Source organism: Balaenoptera physalus, assembly GCF_965194825.1.
Source record: "Balaenoptera physalus genome assembly, chromosome: 9".
Taxonomy (NCBI): Eukaryota; Metazoa; Chordata; class Mammalia; order Artiodactyla; family Balaenopteridae; genus Balaenoptera; species Balaenoptera physalus.
In genome coordinates, this window is record NC_138888.1 from 70,349,345 (window position 1) to 70,372,916 (window position 23,572).

Here is a 23,572-nt window from a genome sequence, read left to right on the forward strand (position 1 = left end):
CTTCCCAGCTGGACTATTTACTGGCTTTCTAGTTGATTTTCCTATCTCAACTCAATTACCTGTACTGCCACTTCCTACCCCCAATTGGCCCTCACTGTTCAGGCTCCAATCCATTCTCAGCTGTTAGTCTTAAACAGTGTTTCTTGAACATAAACTTCTATTTTGCCCTCCTTCTACTAAGGGCTTTTAATAGACTGCTTTTGCTTTTCATATAAAACCCAGACTTTGATGCCTTCTGTAAACCAATATAACACATTAATTTCTTAGTCATCATTAATATTTATGTTATATAGAAAACCTACTTGTCCTCAATAAATACATGTTATTTATTCTCCCTTCAGAATCCTTCTACCTGCCTTTTATCTCAATCCTCTCTGTATTGCATATACAATTTTTCCTTCATAACTGAGCTCAACTGTTCAGAAAACCTTTATAATTATGAACTTTAGTCTTTTTGATTATACAACCATTTACTTAGCTTGCCTGTTCTATATTCATTTATATGATGTGTGTCACTTGGTAAATATCCTTAAATATCAGAACGTTGTAAACTAAATTTTCTTTTGTTTTTCCACAATACCAACACAACACTGAAGACTAATAATGCTGTCGACTGACCACATAAATTGTCAGTTTTAGCTAACACTAACTTAAGACAGTTGATCTTAAGTTTTTTGAGTTAACTGAAGTCATCATCTCCGTTAGCTGTGTCCTCCCAAAGGATTATATATAATAGGTTTGCTCACTAGGAAATGTACTATGAAGTTAGTGAAGTAGAATGATACCTCACAGAAATGAACTATATTTCTATACATAAATGACTAGCAGCTAGTTATGTAGTAAAAAAGTCTGCAATATGCAGAGGAAAAATACAAACATTAAATCAGAGGTTGCTTACATGTCTGAAAAAATTTTTATTGTGGCATTAGACATAAGCCCTTCTTTCATCTTCCAACATTTAAAAATTAATCATAATTGATCATTATATGATCATTGCTGGTATACTAAGGAGTTGTGTGGTCCTTAATATAAAGTTTTTAAAGTTATAATATGAACTACTTGATAATCAGTTTGCACAGCATATAATATCTGAAAATAAGCTTTTTGTCTTTGTAACACTAAAAAGATTTTTAAAAATGTGTTCTTAAGCTATCTGCACAACCTATCCTGTAATCTTATTGAACAAACTTCTCTCTTCAAAATAAAATCAACTCACCAAGCACAGTACATATCTCCCTGTTGAAGCTGACGTGATAAAAATGCAGTGCATAAGACAAGAGCATTTTTTTCATCACCCTCAGATTCTAAGTTACAGATCATTTCTAGGGCATCTTTGCAATCAACTTCTGAAATCTACAGGGAAAGGATATAGAAATATGCCATAAAATGGTTTTATGTTAGAATATATAGTAATATACTTTACAATTTTTATTAGATATTTACAGATCATGTTCATCAGTAAAACCTCATTAACTCATACACTATCAATTCACAGTTTGTCATGACTAGGCTGCAGTTTAAAGAAATAATCTTTCTTCAAGTCAGAGAACCAACGATTTTCAAGACCTTTATAAGCATTCATTTACATGTAAATAACTAATGCTAATTATAAGCAACCTCTACCCATTAAATCAGGCCTATAATACTGAAAAAGAAAAGCTGCTACTTGTATTTCTTCCCCTGTACCCAGTAATTTAAAAAGCATTAGAGGGCTTCCCTGGTGGCGCAGTGGTTGAGAGTCTGCCTGCTAATGCAGGGGACACGGGTTCGAGCCCTGGTCTGGGAGGATCCCGCATGCCGCGGAGCAGCTAAGCCCGTGAGCCACAAATACTGAGCCTGTGCGTTTGGAGCCTGTGCTCCGCAACAAGAGAGGCCGCGATAGTGAAGAGGCCCACGCACCGCGATGAAGAGTGGCCCCTGCTTGCTGCAACTAGAGGAAGCCCTCGCACAGAAACGAAGACCCAACACAGCCAAAAAATAAATAAATAATAATTAAAGGTGCTAATAATTAAAAAAAAAAAAAAGCATTAGAATCAGCAAAAAGACAGAAATGTCTACTGGATATAGACTAAAAAAACAAAGTGTCTATTTATTGGAGGGGAAAAAAGTATAATATGAAACATTTTATGTAGCTATACCACTTTTAAATGAAGCTCACCTCAGTTTTCTATAAATCTCCATTATTTTTCTTTTCATATAAATTCATTCCATCTCAAAGCTTGTCAACAGTCATGCATGCATAAGTATAACCTAGATGAAGGCAACTTGCTTCATTTAATTATGCACTTACATCTAATGCTTTTTTTTTAAATTAAAATTTATAACCTCATTACAATGATTTACTACATAAAACAAACAGAATTTACCTATGATCTCTACAAGTATTTGCTGTAAGATAAGGATTTGACAAACAGCAAACAGTCACAAATCACTGGTGTTCCACAGAATTAGAAAGATTAATTCCAACATGGTACAACTGACAAATGGCAAAAAGAATTGAAGATTAATACAGGCCACTAGCACCCATGTACCACAGAGGTAACTATACACCTCCTTGTTGACTTTCTATGTCTCCTCATTACTTTTTGAGTACAGGAAAAGTGTGTGTGTGTATGTGTAAAATGTAACGTGTTTAGGATTAAACAAGTGTCTGAATGGGAATGAGGGTAATCTTGAGGTTGATCTTTGATAATGAGGATAAAGATTGCATGGGGATAGATTCAGAGGTTCCATTTTTTACATTACACTGAGCTAGAAAACACTAAGATAAGAAAAGACCCAACTCCGAGTCTATGTGTTTAACAACAATGATTTCTTAAAGGAAGTATGAAGTTAGTGTCAGAGTTACGACTGAAACCTAAGTCCTGGAACTCCCTGGCATGGTACTCTTTCCACTACTCCTCTGTCTGCCTCTTTCTTACAAATCTTTATCTCTAAGTGACCCTATGTAAACAAACACAAAAAGGGCTGAACAATATATATTTATACAATTAATATTTTCAAATATCTACAGTAAGTTAAATGCATTGTTAGACATTTTATATATGTATGTAATTATTATTTAATCATAACTTTTCTACTAGGTAGGTATCATTAACATTTTATACATAAGATGTCAATAAACACAGTAAACAGCAGCTACTATTATTCATTTGTGTCAGCTTCTTCAGAAATAGCATTGTTAATCAACATGATAGCTTGCCTGGTAAATACTATTTCTTTTTAGAGATAAGGCTCAGAGAGGTTAAGTTACTTGCTCAAAGTTACATCCTTAATTAGCAGAGTCAAGATTTCAACCCAGGTCTCGCTTCAAAGTCTGTGCTCTTTCTAGAATTCTACATGCACAAGCATATTGAGGGTCTTTCTTGCTAGATATTGATTTTACATGTTCAGGTTTAACAAAAATTTTTACATCTTGTAAGTCTGATTTATATTGAATCAAATATTTTTTTGTTGTTCTTCTAAAACCTAAGCCATTCTTACTGAATTCTCATATAATGCAAAATGTGTACATTATATATAAGGAAAGAAATTTATTTTCCCAATGATATTACCTATATTAGCTTATACTTAATAGTTAAAAATATATATTTGTATCTATGTAAGGTAGCCTATATAAATTTATCCACTTATATACAACATACCAACTGAAACATCTGCTATATTCAATAATACAGAAAACCTCACTTTTTATAGGTATACTAAGGAAACAAGTTTTACTATGTGATATTTGATAGCCTTCATTCCCGATTTGCCACTAGATGGCCCACTTGAAAAAAATAGGACACTAAAGCGAAAATGAAACCTAAACTAATAAATGGCTTAATTAAAATTGTGCAAGTGAAATACAGGTCAAATTTAGCCATCAGTGAGCAAGAATTATTTTTTATAATCCAAGGCAGCATAAAGTAAGGATTACCAATATATTACCTATATAAGAACTATTTATACATTATAGATAGCTATTTTGTATTGCTTTGAAAAATGAGTAAAAATCTAATACCAGAAAATTTAGAAATATGAATAAAATTTTTAAAGCCAATTAAAATGATCTGTTTGTTAAAGATATACTATGCTAAATCCCTTTGTAAAGCATAAAAATCATTTCAAAAATGTGAATAATGACTTCCATGTCTTAATACGGCTCTTTCTGCAAGATATTCAAAAAATAAAGAACACTTCATCAATATTTTACATACATTTACCAAGTGTACTTTTAAAATGTATTAGCTTTAACATATTTTAGGAATAGTCTTTTGCTTATCAAAATGAAATTGCTTTCCGTCTAGAAAAGGACTTAAATGGTAAACCTGTCACATTAAAATAATTAGCTAATGTTTTTTTTTTTATACTCTCAGGGTAGCAAAATCTTAGGCTAGATTTAAAAGACGAATAATCTATAGCGTTAGGAAAGAAAAAAACTTCATATACTGTTTATGGGAGTATACACTGGCATAATCTTTTTTTGGATGGTACTACGGCCCTATTTATTAATTTAAGATGTGTAGGTTCTTTGATCCAGCAATTCCACTTACAGAAATTTACCCTACCAGTATACCCCCAAGAAGAATGAAAGGATGTATGGACAAGGCAACAATTTAAATGTCCCCTAGTTTGGCTAAGATATTATTACAAATCTATACTATGAAATTATGCAGCCATGAGAAAGAATGAGGTTGATCTATAAGAAATGATATGGAAAGATGTCCAAACTAAGAGGAGGAAAAGTGAACAGCAGCCAGGGTATGTGTAAGTATGTTTAAAGTGTGTGTGTGTATATGTAAAAATATCAGAAATATCAAATTTCACACTTAATGATTAGTCAGAGGAGTATTAAACGGGGAAATAATGGTTAGAGAGACAGAAGGTAGAAGATTTTACTTTTTTAACATCTATGTATTTATTTTGACGACAAAACCAATAGAAATACTGGATATAAAATAAACAATGCTAACTTCATTTTTACACCTACACCAAGAATCCAGGCCAAAGTCCATTCCTTCTATAGAGAAGCCAGATGAACATTCATCTCAGTCTCATTCCTCTGCTACCTCTATCACACTGAAAGGGTCCTGAGAAATAGTCAATCCCTTGTCTACTGGCTCACTTGGACAAGGATTTCCTCAAAAGGACTACAGATCCAGACCATGGTTGACTCTTTCCAATATCTATTCCTGCCTACTCTAAGGAATGGGTAAAAACCTCAAATGTTTACAAGAACCAGACAGGTAAAGTGAATGTTTGAAGTGGGTCATGTAGCATACCTCTTCTGAAGGGGGCAATGTCTGGGCAATTGTTCCAAAGTGATTACCTTTCCTTGGGGCAGAAATAACGAGACAACTTACTCCACTTGCAACAATGAAGAACCAGTTTCAATATGTTTGTAATAGAAACATAAAAGAGTAATCAAACAATCTCTAAGCAAAAAGGGATTTTTAACAAGGAATGTGTAGACTTACACATATCCCATCCCTTTCTACACTAAGTGATCTAGTTTTGTTCCTGGGGTGGGAAAGAGGCTTTAGTGAACTCTGCTTAAAGAACATGAAATATCTTAATTCCACCTGCTTAACAAGAGAAGGAAAAAATAATTTCATATGACATCAGAGATACCCAGGGTCCTCAGAGAGAATTTTTCTGAGGCTCTCCCAGAGTAGGCTGGGCTGCTGCTACTTAACTCTGGATAATTAGACCAAAAGGGAATTTAGGTTCAGTATTGCAAGATTTTTTGATTATTCAAGACAGCTAGAAATAGAGATTTTTCCTGGAGATTACAAATTCATAGTCTTCAACTTCAAACAGGACTTTCAAAGTTAACCTAACCACCCTGTCTTTAGATAGATTCCTACTAGAAGGCATGCTTCTTTAGGGTAGGACCTATGCCTTACTTTTAAATCCCCTCAGTGTTTAGACAGCACACATCTAATCTCTTACTTAATAAAATCTGCTGAAGGAAGGATGGACGGATGGACAGATTGACTTAAGGGCTGGGACTGAACTGATAATGAAAACTTTAGTGGAGCTGAAAAATATCTAAGATGCAGCATCACAATAACTAATTTATTTAAAGACTAAAAAACAATGTTACACACATTTCAAAGGCTGTTATCCCAAGAAACTTGATACATCTGCCAATGAACTTGTCTACAGAGTTATCCTGAACTAATATGAAAATTTCAATCTTCTATTTAGCTCCTGTTATACAGCGATTAAAAAGCCATTACCTGAGACAAAAGAGAAATATTAAAGAAAAAAACAGCTAAGGTCTAAACTAATGATATCTCCCCTAAGCTAGAGCCCTTGGCTCTACTCTACCTGGCCTAGAAATTACCAGGCATCACTCTCCCAGTATGCTCATTATCCTCAACATACACAACAGGCTTATTTCTAATCTCAGTCCAAGGCTATCATCTTCCTCTTTATTTTCTATTCTCAAGAAAAGTCAATCACCATTATAATTACAACCTCTAACCTCACGTGGGCATTTAGCTTTCTGTCTGAGGTTATCCTTCTTCTGGACTCTGATTACAATCTCTCTCTGACTACTCAGGGGATCATGCATGCTCTGTTAACTGTCTTCTCTGTTGTTTATCTCAGCTTTTCCCTTTGTATATCCTAAAATCTGTCCCACAATCCCTTTGTTCTCCATTCTCTATTGCTCTGGAATCGAAAGATACTTATATTAGAGATATAAGACACATGTACATTAAATGTTCACACAACACTGTCCAATGTATTATAGTTTATCTATACTCTTTATATACATATTCCCTGTTTTTTGATCAACAGCTTTCAATTCTCCTACCCTGTCTCCAACTTCATTTTGGAATTATGAGTCCTCCAATTGCAAAATTCCCATTTGGATCATGATTCTACTTTTTGAATTCTGTAGTATAAAATACACAAATACATGAATACTATGCTTTATGCCAACTAGAAGTAAAAAAAAAACCAGAATCACCTGTCTTACAAAGAAAAAGTTTTACATTAAGTATGCAAATAAAATATTTATATAGATAGATAGATAAAGAGAGAAAGATATATATAGAGAGAGAAAGAGAGAGAGAAAGTACTCCTAGCGGGAAGTCATATAAATTTTTTAAGTTACTTAAATTAGCCAGTTAGAAAAAAATCTGCAAGTATCCTGAAGTCAGGTAAAACTGAAATTAAGGCCCAAACACTAATAAACATCCTAACTAAATTAAGCTACCACCATCTTTCCCATAATTTAGCCAAAGCAGTTAAAAGAGCCAAATTATTTAAAATAGAAGCCAGATGAAACGTTTACGTATAACTCTGAAAGCTGCTTAGAATCACTATCTAAGAGCACACCCCAGATTTAAGACTGACAACAACGGCTCTTCACTAAGAGAAAGGGAAGTCAAAGACATTCTAATCTAATTAAAAATTATTTTCTTGACTTTAAAAAATAATTACTAACAAAAGAAAAGATACTCACCTCTTCGATTAACTTTTCATTTGGTGATGATGTACAAAGACAGACAAGGTAAGTTTGCTTAAAACTACCTTTTGTACCAATCTCTGGATGGTCAGAACACAGCTTTGCTAGAGCAGTTGCTTGACTTAACTGATCTGTTTTGATTAGATGTTTAATTCTCATATCCAACAAGATGGGACCCTCAAAAGCTAAAAATTCATTCACTTTAAAAAACAAGACATAATAGATTATTAACATTTGGTAATAGTTCATTTGCAATACAAATACTTATAAGGAATATTTTTTTAAAGCACAGAAACTAAAACTCTTTTTTGTTGTTGTTGCAGTTTCCTATTAGTCTCAGGCTATCACAAAATACTTGATCTTATAAGCAGAAGGAGTTATGCTGCTAACTTTTTAGAGCTGCATTAAATATTTTTGCCCCTGAAAGTACCACTTACAATGAGGTGAGTTAAATTCCTGATTTTAAAAAATAATTTTGCATTGAATTCTGAAACTCAGTGTTATTAAAATTATACTAAATTCTTTTCCCCACAGCATTTATTCTTGAATACCAGGCGTTAGCATTTCTAGAAATTTGCAGAGTTAGGACATTACACACTTACATGGGAAACCACAAAAGGATGTTTGGATATTCAAGAAGATGAAATTCAGCTAATATTGTGTTCAATACTGTTGATGTATTTTTCATTTTACAAAGGTGAAGTCTATCTTGCCTTAATGAGTGTTTCAGAACAAATTTAAATATCTACAGAAAAATAAATAAGGGGGTGGGGGTAGTCTGCTGAAAGTTCTGCGGGTTTTTAAAATACCAATCAACAAACCTCAACACTTGCATAATAAAATTCTATTCTGTTGAAATCTTATATTTCCTAGTGCTTGTTTGATCAACTACAAATAAAAATTTAACTTTTTTTTTTTGGTGAAGGAAATTTTAAATTTTAACAAATGCAAATTTAAACTTTTCCCTAAGTTTTCTTTACCAGGATGAAAATCGTGTTTAAAAATTTACTTGGTGATGGCTAGCTGGAAACCTTTGGAAGGCTTTCAGTAATAAAATTTTAAATGCCCTATAAATACTATAAAATACACAGTTTCTCACTTGTGAACAGACTGGAAGACATGTCTAGTAAGTAAGTTGTGGGTTAGAAGATGGAAAATAAGAGATGTTCTTCCCTTCTTTAAATATCCTTTGCTACCCTCTAGTACCTTTATTATTTAGATCTAACTGTACTCCACTATGAAAATGCTCTTCTATAAAATAGTATGATTACGGCTCCTCAGTATTAAAACCATGAGCATGTAAGCAATTTAACACAGGATCACAAATTTCATCCTTTTCTTGAAGTCTAGACCTTTGTACCTGCTACTCTCTATTCTTTACATATTAAACTAAACCAAAAAGTATAAAGACTGAACACAGATAAATACCACTATCTGCATAACCCTCTGGTGCCTCTGATGATATGTCTGACATATACAGGGCATTACTTTTCTTTTTTTAATATGACACGATCCTGGTTAAGACAGTTATATGGCAAATACCTTTTCACAGTTTAGTTCAATGGCCAAAGTAAAATCTGTAAAGATTTTCAATGACAACTTTAAGGAAAGAAGAGTTAAAACAAAGTTATTCCGGCTATAAGTCACAGACTTTAAAATACAGCTTGAGTTTCCAGGAAACTCTAGCAATAAAAAGTCTGGGAATTATTTCAAATACTCCCACAAAAACTCATAATCAACAAACTCTGAAGATCATGGCAAAGACATTATTTAAAGGTGGCAAGATTTTTAACAAAACTAATGACAATCTTAATAGGAGGAATTTCAAATAGTCCCTAAAATCTCAAAGAGCAGCATGTATAGTTAGAATGACAAATTATACAAAATAATTTCTGTACTAACAAGTATAGTAAAATATATGCTATTATTATACATTCCAAAAACATACTTGTGTGTGTGTTTTTTTAAACAATGGGAAACCTTTGCCACACTTAGGGCAAAATTGATTTCAAAGAAATACAGAATATTAGAGCAGAAGGAACTTTATAGATCATTTTGTCCAGCTCCATCATTTGGCAGATGAGTAAACTGAGGCTCACAGAAGGCAAGTGACCGTCTAGGGTCATAAAGCCAGTTAATGACAGAACGAGGACCAGAATAATGGGGTCTTGCAACTTCCGCCTTAACACAGTGGTGTGATGAGAAAAAAAAAAAAAAATCTTATTTAACTAGTGTGTCTACTAGTTATCAGAACAGCACTACACAGCAGTAAAGAGCTGTGAAGTAGCATTAGCTTTTAAAGGAAAGTAATAATGTATTCTGAAGCTCATGTTTCAAACAGATCAAAATTAGATTACATTCAACAACACTCAATTCAGAACTTCTCCCTCAGGGAAGGGAAACTCACTCCCCTCACTCCCCCTCTCTTTTCTCCATTTTTCTTGTACTGCTTTCCTTGTCCCAATTCCTCTGTATCTTTCTCTATTTCTCTCTACTCCAGGACATGTTTTCCTTACAGAGTTATAATAGCACATCAAAGACTACCAGACTTATGAAACAAGTTTTGTTATCTTTATCCTTGAGTACCTAGTCACATAAAATTTCACTCCCTACCCTGCTTTACCCATCCCCATCCCAGAAAACGAAAAAATACCTTGAATTTTACTTGTGTAGCCTTTTTATCTATTTTGTCTGTATTTATGTACTTGGGGGAAAAAAGCAGGTTTTACTACATTCAAGCCTATCGAGAGCTGGATGACATAAAATGGCAATGTAAATGAATGATACCCAGCCAGTTCAATTAAGAAAGTAATAATGCCCTTCTTCCCATAAAATGCTACTTACATAATAGTAAAAAAGAAAAACATGGAAGATAATTTTAAATATATTACAATATATAAGTTGAATATTTGTGATAAATCTTTATCCAAATATTAACTGATCATGTACCATGCACCAAAACTTAGGACTAGGTCCTGGATTCCCCCCACAAAGTGGAGTCAACCTGTTTACTGGGTATATATCTCCACACTCAGATTTGCTCACAATTCCCCTTGCAGTATCTCCGGGTAGCTGTTTCACAAGCATCTCAAACTCTGCATACAAAAATCTCTATACCACAGTATGTGGTATCTCAACCCAGAACTAAGAGTTGGCATTAAAATTGTTCTCTTCTGCCTCCTCCTCATCCTAACCTACAATCCACCATATAATCCTGTCACTTCTAACTCCTAAGTACTCAATCCTATTCATTTTTCTCCATCCCTACGCCAACCACTCACTGACCCCCACCTCCCAGCCCAAATCATTTATCTATCAGACCACTTTGTTGCACTCTACTAGTCTTCTGCAGCCGCTCTTCCTCTTTACATCACATCTCCACTAGGACTGAGGGTGCCTTTTCTTTTTCCTAAAGCACACGCTCGACTGTCTTCTCCTAGTTAAAACCCCCAAGTGGCATCCCTCTGCCTTCAAAGGGTAAATTCCAAAATTACCATCATGGCCTACATGAATCTGCATCACCTATTTCTTTTTAAAAATACAATTTATATTTTCTTTTAAAATTTATTCAGCAAGATTGATTGGGCAAGAAATAAAAGGCATCCAAACTGGAAAGGAAGAAATAAAATCATCTGATTGCAGATGGCATCATCTTATAGGTAGAAAACCCTAAAGATTCTACCCAAAAAACAAAAAACTATTAGAACTAATAAACGAATTTAGCAAAGTTGTAGGATATAAAAATCAAAACACAAAAATAAGTTGCATTTCTATTCACTAACAATGAACAATCTGAAAAGGAAATTCAGAAAACAATTCCATTTATAATAGCAACAAAAAGAATAAAGTACTTAGGAATACACCTAACCAAGAGAGTGAAAGACTCGTGCACTAAAACCTGTAAAACATTGCTGAAAGAAATTAAAGATGACACAAGTAAATGGAAAGATCCCCATGTTCATGGACTGGAAGACTTAATACTGTTAAGATGTCCAACTACCCAAAGCAATCTACAGATTCTATGTAATCCCAACAAAACTGCAATGGCTATTTTGTAGAGATAGAAAAATTTATCCTAAAATTCATACGGAATCTTAAGGGACCCCAAATAGCCAAAACAATTTTGAAAGAGAACAAAGTTGGAGGTCTCACACTTCCTCACTTCAAATATACTACAAAGCTAATCAAAACTGGCACACAGATAGGCATGTAGACGATGCAACAGAATAGAAAAAACCCAGAAATAAACCCTCACTATATGGTCAAATAATCTTCAATGAGGTGCCAAGACCACTCAATAGGAAAATGATAGTCTTTTCAACAAATGGTGTTGGGAAAACTGGATATCCACATGCAAGAGAATGAAGCTGGACCCTTATCTTACACCATATAAAAAAACAAACCTGAAATGAATTAAAGACCTAAATATAAGACCCAAAACTATAAAATTCCTAGAAGAAAACAATGGGGAAAAGCATCAAGATACTGGATTTGGCAATGATTTATTGGATATGATAACAAGGTACAAACAACAACAACAAAAACAAATGAGACTACATCAAAGTTAACTTTTACATATCAAAGGACAGAAGCAACAGAGTGAAAAGGCAACGTACAGAATGGGAGAAAATATATGCAAATCATATATCTGATAAGGGGTTAATGTCCAGAATATATAAGAACTCCTACAACTCAACAACGACAACAAAAATCAAATAATCCAATTGAAAATGGGCAAAGGATTTGAATAGACATTTCTCCGAAGATTATATACAAATGGCCAACAAGCATATGAAAAAATGCTCAACGTCACTAATCACCAGAGAAACACAAAGCAAAGCTACAATGAGATATCACTTCACAGCCAAAAGAATGGCTATTATCAAAAACAAAGCAAAACAAAACAAAAAAACAGAAAATAAGTGTTGGTGAGGATGTGGAGAAATTGGAACCTTTGTACACTATTGACAGGACTATAAAATGATGCAACCTCTAAGGAAAACAGTATAGAAGTTCCTCAGAAAATTAGAAATAGAACTACCATGTGGTACAGCTATCCCACTTCTGGTTATGTACACAAAAGAAGTGAAAGGAGGGTCTCAGAGAGATATCTGCACTCCCATGTTCATAGCAGCACTACTCACAAGGGCCAAGAGGCAGAAGCAATCCAATGTCCATCAATAGATAAATGGATAAACAAATGTGGTATATACATATGATGCAGTATTATTCACCTTTAAAAAAGAAGGAAATCCTGTCACATGCTACAACACAGTTGAATCTCGAGGACATTATGCTAAGTGAAATAAGCCACTCACAAAAAGGTAAATACAGTATGATTCCACTTCTATGACGTATCTAAAGTAGTCAAAGTCATAGAAACAAAAAGTAGAATGTTGATTAACCAGGGGCTGGGAGTGAAGGATGGGGAAAGGGGGCAGTTGTTGTTTAAAACAGGGCTTAATTTTGCAAGATGAAAAAGTTCTGGAGATCTGTTTCAAAACATTATGAACATACTTAACACTACTGAACTGTACACTTCGAAATGATTAAATGGTACATTTTATGTTGTTTTTTTACCACAAGAAAAAAATGCATTAAAAATCAATTCAGCGGGGCTTCCCTGGTGGCGCAGTGGTTGAGAATCTGCCTGCCAATGCAGGGGACACGGGTTCGAGCCCTGGTTTGGGAAGATCCCACATGCCGCGGAGCAACTGGGCCCGTGAGCCACAATTACTGAGCCTGCGTGTCTGGAGCCTGTGCTCCGCAACAAGTGAGGCCGCGATAGTGAGAGGCCCGCGCACCGCGATGAAGAGTGGCCCCCGCTTGCTACACTAGAGAAAGCCCTCGCACAGAAACGAAGACCCAACACAGCCATAAATAAAATAAATAAAATTAAAAAAATAAATAAATAAATAAAGTTGGGTTATTTAAAAAAAAAAAAAAAAAAAATCAATTCAGCATTGTTAGACAAAAAATCCAAATTCAGAAATTTAATAAAAACATAACACTTGGGGCTTCCCTGGTGGCGCAGTGGTTGGGACTCTGCCTGCCAATGCAGGGGACACGGGTTCGAGCCCTGGTCTGGGAAGGTCCCACATGCCGCGGAGCAACTAGGCCCGTGAGCCACAACTGCTGAGCCTGCGCGTCTGGAGCCTGGGCTCCGCAACTGGAGAGGCCGCGATAGTGAGAGCCCCGCACACCGCGATGAAGAGTGGCCCCCGCTTGCCGCAACTAGAGAAAGCCCTCGCACAGAAACGAAGACCCAACACAGCCAAAAATAAATAAATAAATAAAAATAAATTAAAGTAACTTTCATCTTTAAAAAAACACAAAAAAACACATAACACTTTAAACTCTACATCAGTGGTTCTTAACACTGGCTGTACAATTATCTTGACTTCTAAAAAGTACTAATACCAGGGGCTCAAACCCAGAGACTCTAACTTAATTGGTCTGTGGTAGGCCTCCAGCACAGGTATGTCTAAAAACTCTCCAGGCGATTTAAGCACTGCCAGGATTAAGAACCACTGCTCTAAGGTAAGTATATTTCAGCGTTCAAATTACCAGTTAGGGACAGTCTTAATCTTCACCTGACCTCTCACCTTTTCCTGGAAGAACAAGCTACATACACAAGAAATAGAATTTTCACTTGAAGATTTCAGAATTTCTTAAATCATGTTGCTTGCTTTGTCATTAAGTCTGAAACATTATGATCATAACTGATTCTTTGACATGACCGATATAAATCAGAATTTTTAAACATTAAAAAAATGTTCCATAATATAGATGAACCTAGTAAATATGTAACCCTAAAATTTGTGTGAAATAAGATTGAATTATTACTATTACATTTGATTAAATTCTGACAACTTTATCCATGTAACATCATTATGAAATACACTCATTAGAACAGAAATAATGAATTTTTCTAGGATGTTTAGAAAAGCCAATTAGTGTATGTTTTAAAATCATTTTTAGTAAAAATAAAATCTTGGTGGTCACCATATTATATCTCATTATGTAATAGTAGAATATTATTAAGGTTAACAAAATGCAAAATAAAGCATCAGCCTGAAATGGGAGAGTGAACACTTTCACAATTTTACTGCAGTTAAGTTCTATCAGCTTAATTCTATCCAGAGTCACTGATCCTCAATGATCTAATAAGGGTTATACACAAGTAAAACCTAAACACAAGGCAATCTAATTTAGCAGTGATTTTTAAAAATAAAATCTAAAATGCTCCACTGATTTATTTTTTATAACAAGGTCAGTTAAGAGCAAAAGGGAGAGACAAGGCAAAAAAAAAAGACAACCAAATAGAAACAAGTTAAGAAAACTGTATTTCTAAGAGTACTAAATGTATATATAGTCGATAAGGTGTTCTTTTTAGTGACTTTCTATAAGAAATGTCCTAACACACACAAAAAAACCATCAACAGATGTAAGTCTAGGTCTCAGAATCACCCCTTTTGGTATTCTCTAACACAGACAGGTAAAGATATAAACACACACATGAAAAATATAGGAAAAGTATCAATGAGCAAAAGAACTGGAGATTTACTATTAGAAAACAAATTCAGCTGCATGGAATCAGATCTGGCCTCACACTATTTACCTGGAAATTATTAGTTATCATTTGTTCTCTCCTCCCATCTCCTCTCCCTTTAAAATATTATTACATTTTACGTATGTTAATATCGGGTAAACCTAGCAGCACTTTTTCCCTGCTCATTTTAAAATGCAAAGTTTATTACTGAAAAGAAGACATTTTCTCACAAAGCTCTGGAGGATTTATAAGTACTGTGGAAAAGCTGAAGCTTTAGAAATTTCCTTTGAAAACCAAGGGGTTCAAAAAAAAAGAGAGAGAACCACAGGGCTTAGGATTCAAGAAAGAACGGGCAAGCTGATAAAAATACAATTTATGCAATTGCAAATTATTCCACAATAGAAGTGGAAGGGAAAGGGCTGAAGGAATTCAGTGTGACTGTTAATAGGGAGCTCTTTCAGAGTTTAGATTTTACAATAATGACATATACAAAAGAAGGAAAAGCAGCAGGCTCAGGACCAAGGATGCGTGCACCATGAGTGTCAGCACCTGGTACTAACCTATGCGAACTGTTATTACAGCTAAAACTCAAGATGACCCCTAGCTCACCAAAAAAGTTGAATGTGATCAAATTGGTGGAGATGGGTTACTTCTTCAGAAGGGTCTGCTCCTTGGGTTTGATTATGTATTATTTATGATGACAGAGAAAAAGAGGATTCCTTTATTCTTATGGTGGTTCTGATAAAAAGCTTTAAATTGAAAAGGTAGAACAAACAATGGAGAAAATGGAAATAGATGGGAAGATGTAATTTTCAAAATAGGGCTTAAGGTATATTTTGCAAACTGTAGACTAGAGGAATAGATATATTCCTAAGAGTCTCAAAATTAATATATTAAAAACATGGCTTGTGAGTAGTCAGGAAAAAAAGCATGACTGTTAAGAGCCAAGACAGATTCATCAAACATAAATTAGGTTACACTTTTATAAAAGTTAATTCAAAATGTATCACAGACCCAAATATAAAATGCAAAACTATAAAACTTCTGGGAGAAAACAGGAGAAAAATCTATATGACCTTGGGTTTGGTAATTATTTTTAGATAAAACACCAAAAGCACAATCCATGAAAGAAAAAAATGATAAGTTGGACTTTATTAAAATTTAAAACTTCTGCTCTCTGAAAGGCACTGTAAAGAAAAAGGACAAGCCACAGAGTAAACTGAATATATCTGCAAAACTCCTATCTGCTAAAGGACTTGTATCAAAATATAACAAAGAACTGTGACTCAACAATAAGAAAACAATGGATGGACCTAGAGATTGTCATACTGAGTGAAGTAAGTCAAATATCGTATGGAGAAAGACAAATATCGTATGGATACGCTTATATGTGGAATCCAAAAAGATGGTACAAATGAACCTATTTACAAGACAGAAACAGAGTCACAGATGTAGAAAACAAACTTATGGTTACCAAGGGGGAAAGGGAGAGCAGGGATAAATTGGGAGATTGGGATTGACATGTACACACTACTATATATAAAACAGATAACTAATAAGAACCTACTGTATAGCACAGGGAACTGTACTCAATACTCTGTAATGACCTATATGGGAAAAGAATCTAAAAAAGAGTGGATACATGTATATGTATAACTGATTCACTTTGCTGTACAGCAGAAACTAACACAACATTGTAAGTCAACTATACGCCAATAAAAATTTTTAAAAAATAAGAATACAACACAATTAAAAAGCAGGCAGAAGATAAATGGATGCCTCTCCCAAGAAGATATACAGATGGCAAATACTCATGTGAAAAGATGTGCAGTATCACTTGTCAGTACAGGAACACAAATTAAAACAACAATGGGATATCACTACACACCCATTAGAATGGCTAAAATTCCCAAAATAGACAACACCAATTGCCTGTGAGAATGTAGAGCAACATGCAGAATGGTAGTTTGGCAGTTTCTTACAAAGCAAAACATAGTCCTACCATATGACCTAGCAATCTTACTCCTAGGTATTTACCCAACTGATGTGAAAACTTATGTTCACACAAGAACTTGCATGCCAATGTTTATAGCAGTTTTATTCATAAATGCCCCAAACTGGCAGCAAACAAGATGTCCTTTAATAGGTGAATGGATAAACAAACTATGGTACATTCACACAATGGAATACTATTCAGCAATAAAAAGGAACGAGCTATTAAGCCACACAAAGACATAGATGAATGTTACATGCATATTGCTAAGTGAAAGAAGCTAGACTGAAAAGTCTATAATTATATGACAATCTCGAAAGAGCAATACTATAGAGATAGTAAGTGGATTAGTAGTTGTCAGGTGTTCTGGAGAGGGCTGAATCGGTGAAGCACAGTTAATTTTTTTTAGGGCAGTGAAACTATTCTGTATGATACGGTAATGGTGGATACATGATACTATGCATTGGTCAAAACCCATAGAACTTTACAGCATGAAGAAGGACTCAAGGTATGCAAATTTAAGAAAATATTTAGGAGGTTGGGAAGCCCAGGATAGAACGTAGAATATGGCAAAAGAATCTGTCTTACAAATGTAATGAAAGAACTTCACTGAAAGAGGTGAGAAAACGGGGTGCTCACCTAACTTTGGATGAGTGGAGTCAGCAAGAATAATGGAAAGAGGAACCGGACCCACAGGGGTAGAGGTTATCAATTCTGAAACCACTATACATGTATACTAGGATTGACTAAGTATATGGATGGCCAATGGTAAGAGAAGTAAGTCTGAAAAGGCTACATACTGTATGATTCCAATTATATGACATTCTATTGAAGTGAGAGGTTACAGGGAAGCAAGAAGAGAAGGCTAGAATGATACATGTGATATAGATCAGAGTTGGAGACATCAGTATAAACTCTCACATTTAGTTTAATATAGATACAGCTGGTTACATATAGAAACATTTATAGATATGTGTACATACACAGATTAGTTATACTTACATATATTTTCTTACTTTGTCTGCCGAGAGGTCCTAGAGGCAATGACATCTCAGTAGCAATGAGCACACCCAATTACCAGGTCTTGGTTTCTAATATCAATACTATTCTCCAATAAAAGGAACTAGGGTTCCTTGGAGAAATAGCTGATTCTAGGATTAGGGCAGGAAATATGCACGATAAGCCTGGAGCATCTTCTAGTGCCAGAAAACAAGGAAGTACTCAAACAAAAAACATAACTCACAATGATGGGGATATGTCAAAGGGTCAAAGAAGTTAACTCAAAGAGTTCTTGGGGGCCAAAGCTGAACTATTTGAGCAACAAAATAAAGTAGTACTGGATTATCACCAAAGTATAAAATAAATATTCATGAGTCCATATTGACTAAACAGATAGATAGACAGATAAGGAAGAAAAGACAAATCTCCTGTGGAGAACTCCAAATAATCTGTGTAGATACTGCCTCCTCGAGGAGGTGGAGCTTAACTCTCCACCTCTTAAGTGTGGGCTGTACAAGGTAAGTTCTTTCCCAAGAGTACAGCATGGAAAGGGGGGGAAAGAAGTAATTTCACAGTGGAGAAACCTGACAAACACACTGCCTCAGCCAGGTGACCAAGGTGAACACCAACAGTGAGAAATCATGTTGATTATATGTACCTTTGGTATGATGTGATGACAATGGCACTTTACCTCTGTGGTCTTTCTCCCCTAGACCCATAAGCCCAGTTCTAATCATGAGAGCAGCATCAGACACATCCCAATTGAGGGGATACAAAATACCTGACCAGTACTCCTCAAAACTGTCAAGGTCATCAAAAACAAGGAAAGTCTGAAAAACTGTCACAGCCAAGAGGAGCCTAAGGAGATATGTCAACTAAATGTAATACGGTATCCTGGGTGGGATCCTGGAACAGAAGAAGGACATTAGGTGAAAACTAAGGAAATGTGAATAAGGTATGGACTTTAGTCAGTAACAAAGTATCGATATTGGTTTATTAATTGTGACAAATGTATCATGCTAATGTAAGATATTAACAGTTGGGAAAAATGGTTGTGGATTATTTGGAAACTCTTCACAATTTTTCTGTAAATCTAAAACTATTCTAAAATAAAAAGTTAATTTAAAAATTAATTAGGTCAGACTAACCTCAATATTAAACAATCTTACTTTAATACAACTCTAGCCAAATACCTCTTGTGGTCTTTCACCAAATCCTGATAGACAAAAAGGAGAGCCATGGACCAGACATAAGGAAATAGGTTTATTTGATGAAACAACCATAATCAAAGGGCACTGGCTAAAAGACTGAAGGCAAGCAAGAAGATTTCTATAAGTACCCCATAGGGTAGGTTTTTGGATATGACCTTTTTAATGGTTATTATCAAGAACCTGGATGCCAGGCTTCCCTGGTGGCACAGTGGTTAAGAATCCGCCTGCCAATGCAGGGGACACAGGTTCGAGCCCTGGCCCAGGAAGATCCCACATGCCACGGAGCCACTAAGCCCGTGAGTCACAACTACTGAGCCTGAGCACTAGAGCCCGCATGCCACAACTACTGAAGCCCGCGCTCCGCAATGAGAGAAGCCACCGCAACGAGAAGCCTGTGCACCACAACGAAGAGTAGACCCCGCTCGCCGCAACCAGAGAAAGCCCACACACAGCAACGAAGACCCAACGCAGCCAAAAATAAAAATAAATAAAATGAATTAAAAAAAAAAAAAAAGACCTTGGATGCCAACACAGTGTATGCTAATAAGATCTGCTTAAACAGGGAAGGACAAAAATCTTGAATTAACAAAACCAAGATTTTAAATGATATTGACAAGTTGCAGAGGCAGAATGGATCTAACACAGTGAAATTAAGAAGAAGAAAAAAGACTACTTTGTGTGCCAAAACACAACATATAAAAATGTAAATAATTTAAGAGCAGTTTTTTTTTTTTTTAATTTTTGTGATTTTAGTAACCTCATTGAGTTGTGAGAGTAAGGCTACCCAAAAAGGTAACGTCATCTTAAGTCACACTAAGATGAAGGGGATGAGAGTACCAATGACTTCAGAGCCTGCCAGATAGCATTTGGGGTACACATAAGTTTTGAGAACTACACATGAGTGAGAACAACAAACAAAATGCACTAAAAGGTCAGGAATCATGACTGTAGATTTAAAATCATGCCACACCAGGACGGCTTTTAGTCTTTAGAATAAAAGAAGACTAAGTGTAGACAGGATGACGATCCGTAAGCATCTCAACTGCTACGGCACGAAAGAGGGATTTGTACTTTGTTAGGTATGGCTTTAGGGGTAGCACTAGAGCCAAAGGATGGCAACTCTAAGAATGTAGTTTTCCACAATTTACACAATGAAGATTATCTAATAGCAGGCTATGAATGGACTGAATTACACAGTTACCATTCTCTAGAAGTCTTCAAGCAAAGGCCCATTTATTTCTCAGTGATGTTTTAGAAGGGAGTTAAAATTGGGTAAAAAATAAATGTGCATTCAGTGCCTTTCCAATTCTGAGATAACTAAAGAAAAGCAAAAGTAATATGTAAGCCTAAAGATCCTGTGATATTCAATGGACATCTACTTGAATTATGCTGATTTAGTTACTAGAGTTATCTTATTCTAGGATACTAAAACCTTAAGGTGAAACCAGCATTTTTAATTTAGTCCCACACACCGTCAGTCCCTAAATCAAAGAGCATTTCTTGGTTTATCTGGGCTTTAGTAGTTCTAAAATTAGTCAATAAAAATTAATTATTTAAAACAAATCAAGATTAAGTGGATCATCTACTGTTCAAACAGTATATCAAACCTTCAAAGGCTTTGCTATAAACAAACTAATGAGCACAGCTTATTACGGTGTACTGATTACTGTCTGAGCTCTAGCTCTTCTCATCAAACTTGCTATAGCCTAGTGTAGGTTAAACCAAGGGGCTGGATATATCATATAAAAAGCTAAAAGTTCCACATGCTGTAGAAGCATCCAATTTGAAAATATAAATCAATTAGCATGTATGTGTAAAATGTTAATTCCCTTCAAGTTTTTCAAAGGAGGAAATAAACATACACTTCTAGTCTATGTGATTACCCACAGACTAACTCCCATCAAAGAAGTATTCTAAATAATGGAGGACCAAGTAAAGATTATGGCTGCAGAGTCTCTCAGTCATGTAACATCTCTCTGGTTGCTTCATGAGTTGTATTGAAAGCTGGCTACCTACAATCCATCTGTTATTGTAGAAACTCCTTTTGCCTGCACAGTCCAAATTATTCCAGTGGCTATGCCATGTGAAGACCATGGAATAAAGCAGCACAGAGATAGGCAAAGACATTTGTTAACAGAAACAATGTTAGGCACATTTAAACAAATAAGGAAACTAGCACATATTCTTTTAAGGTAAATTTTAAATCTCTGCTAAGGTAAAGGTTCCATTTTTCTGCGTTAGCATAATGTGTGAGTTTGGCAAAGACAGTCTTCAGAAACCGACAACAGAAAAAAGGATTTAATTATTTAAGCTAGGCGCAATTTTATTTTATTAGGCTGGGTGCAACGTGGCATAATATAAAAAGGAGAGAAGCTGGGGACCTCACTTCAATTCCTGGCTCTACCTCACATCACTGACAATGTGATGTAGAAATGACAACTAATCTTTCTGAGCCTCCATTTTCTCACCTGTAAAACAGGGACAATAAAGATCCCACTTTTTCCCCAGGATCAGTGTGAAGGCTAAATGAAACCATGCACATAAAAGCACATTTCAAACTGTAAGGAACTATACAATGTAATTTGATATTATTATTAATATATTATACGTCCAATATTTCCAAAGCTGGGAAGACTAAAAAGTATAATTTGGTTAAAAGAATAAAAACATGGTGGTGGTAATATATTGTGGATAAAAAACTAATATGCCAAAGGCAAAACAACCTCTAAGATTCTCAACTTTTAAATGTTGTTGTTGTTCTTCTTATTTTAAATAATGAGGGTCTGAGAACAATGTAGCTAATCTGTGGATATACACAAAGGAAGGGAGGTAATAAAAATAAACTTTTGGTGAAAACTAAGAAACAGATAACACTGCTAAAACTATCCAGAAATGCGGAGAAATGTTAAGAGGGGAGTCAGGTAGGAACAACCAGCTTGAAGAGAAGTTTCGAGATTAGCTGAGAAGCCTTTTGGTAAATATCAAAGTACCAGAAGAGTTAACAAACAATGAACCTACACTCCTTTCTCAGAGCCTTCAGAAATTGCTATCATATAGCAAAATACCTAGAGTTTGCCATCAATCAACAAGAAAACATCAATAAACAATGGAAGAAGCTTATTTACTTCTCTAGTTAAATATCTTGGGAAAACTTGGGGTGAAATCTGGGCACTTTCCTAAATAATCTCAAGAAAAGTACCAAAGACAATAATTGTGCTCTTCTTCGTAGCACATACAATTTTTGAATTCTGAACATTAAGTGTTATACATATTAGTGATTTAGCCATCTAATTCTGATAGGCTACCTGCCAGTTTGAGTTTGACTGGGATCTTTGTTGCCTAAGCTCATACAATAATAACAAAGCAGGATAAAGTAAGTCTGAGAAAAAAGCTGTTTGAGAAAGACTACTAATCTCAGAGACAGAAGATTGGAGAGTTCCCGCATTAATTTCTTATTCTGAGGAAAATCATTTCACTACCCTGTTTCTGCTTCTCCATCTGTCAAATAAGTTAGTTATCAAATATAAGCTAGATTGCCACCTGTCAGGATGTTTCAGAGGGAATTCCTCTGATAAAATAATGTTGAGAAAAAAACTGTTACTCTAAGATTATATAATCCTATAAACACATCTTCCCCCAATTAAAAAAAAGGTGAAGGGCCTTAAGCACCTCACATAAAATTTAATTAAATGGTCCTTCTTGGAATATCTTGAGATGAATTATATCAAAACAGTTTTAAGTACTTATTTCTAGTCTAATGATTCTTTTTTTTTCTCTCTGCTCTCTAGAAAATTTACCTTTATCCTTATCCAATGGTTCCTGGGAAAGAATAGTGCACAGTACCGGGTTTTTCCACACCCCAGTCTCTTGAGCTAGAGTAGCTAAAAAATGCAATTCACAGCTGCCATTCTCCATCAGCTTTTCATGAGCTACCTATAAATATTAAATAAACATCCAAAGAATTACAACAGATTTTCAAAAGCAAGCTTATCAGGCTTTAAATATAATACTAAACTTTTGAAAAATAAGACTTTAATCTTAAAATTTTCATGTCACATTACAAAGTGCTGAATCCTTTACTTCTGATTTTTAAAGATGAATCTCAAGGATAAGAATTACATTAATTATAAATTTTAAATAAATAAAATGTATTTCTAGAAATAAGTTCATATTATTTTCTCCCCAAAATCTAAACCAAGAGCAAAGTTATTTCTCAAGGAAGCTATTAGAGTATCCATAGCATGAAAGACCTTACACGTTTTATATCCTCTGTGTTAGTAAAAAATTTTCCAAAAAAACTTCTATCATTAACAAATGACAAATCTGCATCAAGGCCTAAGTGACAACTTGTATAC

At 34.9% G+C, this 23,572-nt stretch overlaps 1 protein-coding gene across 3 annotated transcripts in view; it reads right to left on the minus strand.

Annotated features, from left to right (window-relative positions):
- ZNF292 (zinc finger protein 292) overlaps positions 1 to 23,572 on the minus strand; it is a 92,362-nt gene that overhangs the window by 17,454 nt on the left and 51,336 nt on the right. Inside the window, exons 6-8 of one of the 3 annotated variants that reach the window (XM_082473925.1) lie at positions 23,015 to 23,150; positions 7,460 to 7,662; positions 1,217 to 1,353 (exon numbers count right to left, since the gene is read on the minus strand). In XM_082473925.1, the coding sequence (XP_082330051.1) occupies positions 1,217 to 1,353; positions 7,460 to 7,662; positions 23,015 to 23,150 (476 nt within the window). The remainder of the gene's footprint in view (positions 1 to 1,216; positions 1,354 to 7,459; positions 7,663 to 23,014; positions 23,151 to 23,572) is intronic. The other 2 variants (XM_082473926.1, XM_082473927.1) reach the window with 2 other exon arrangements.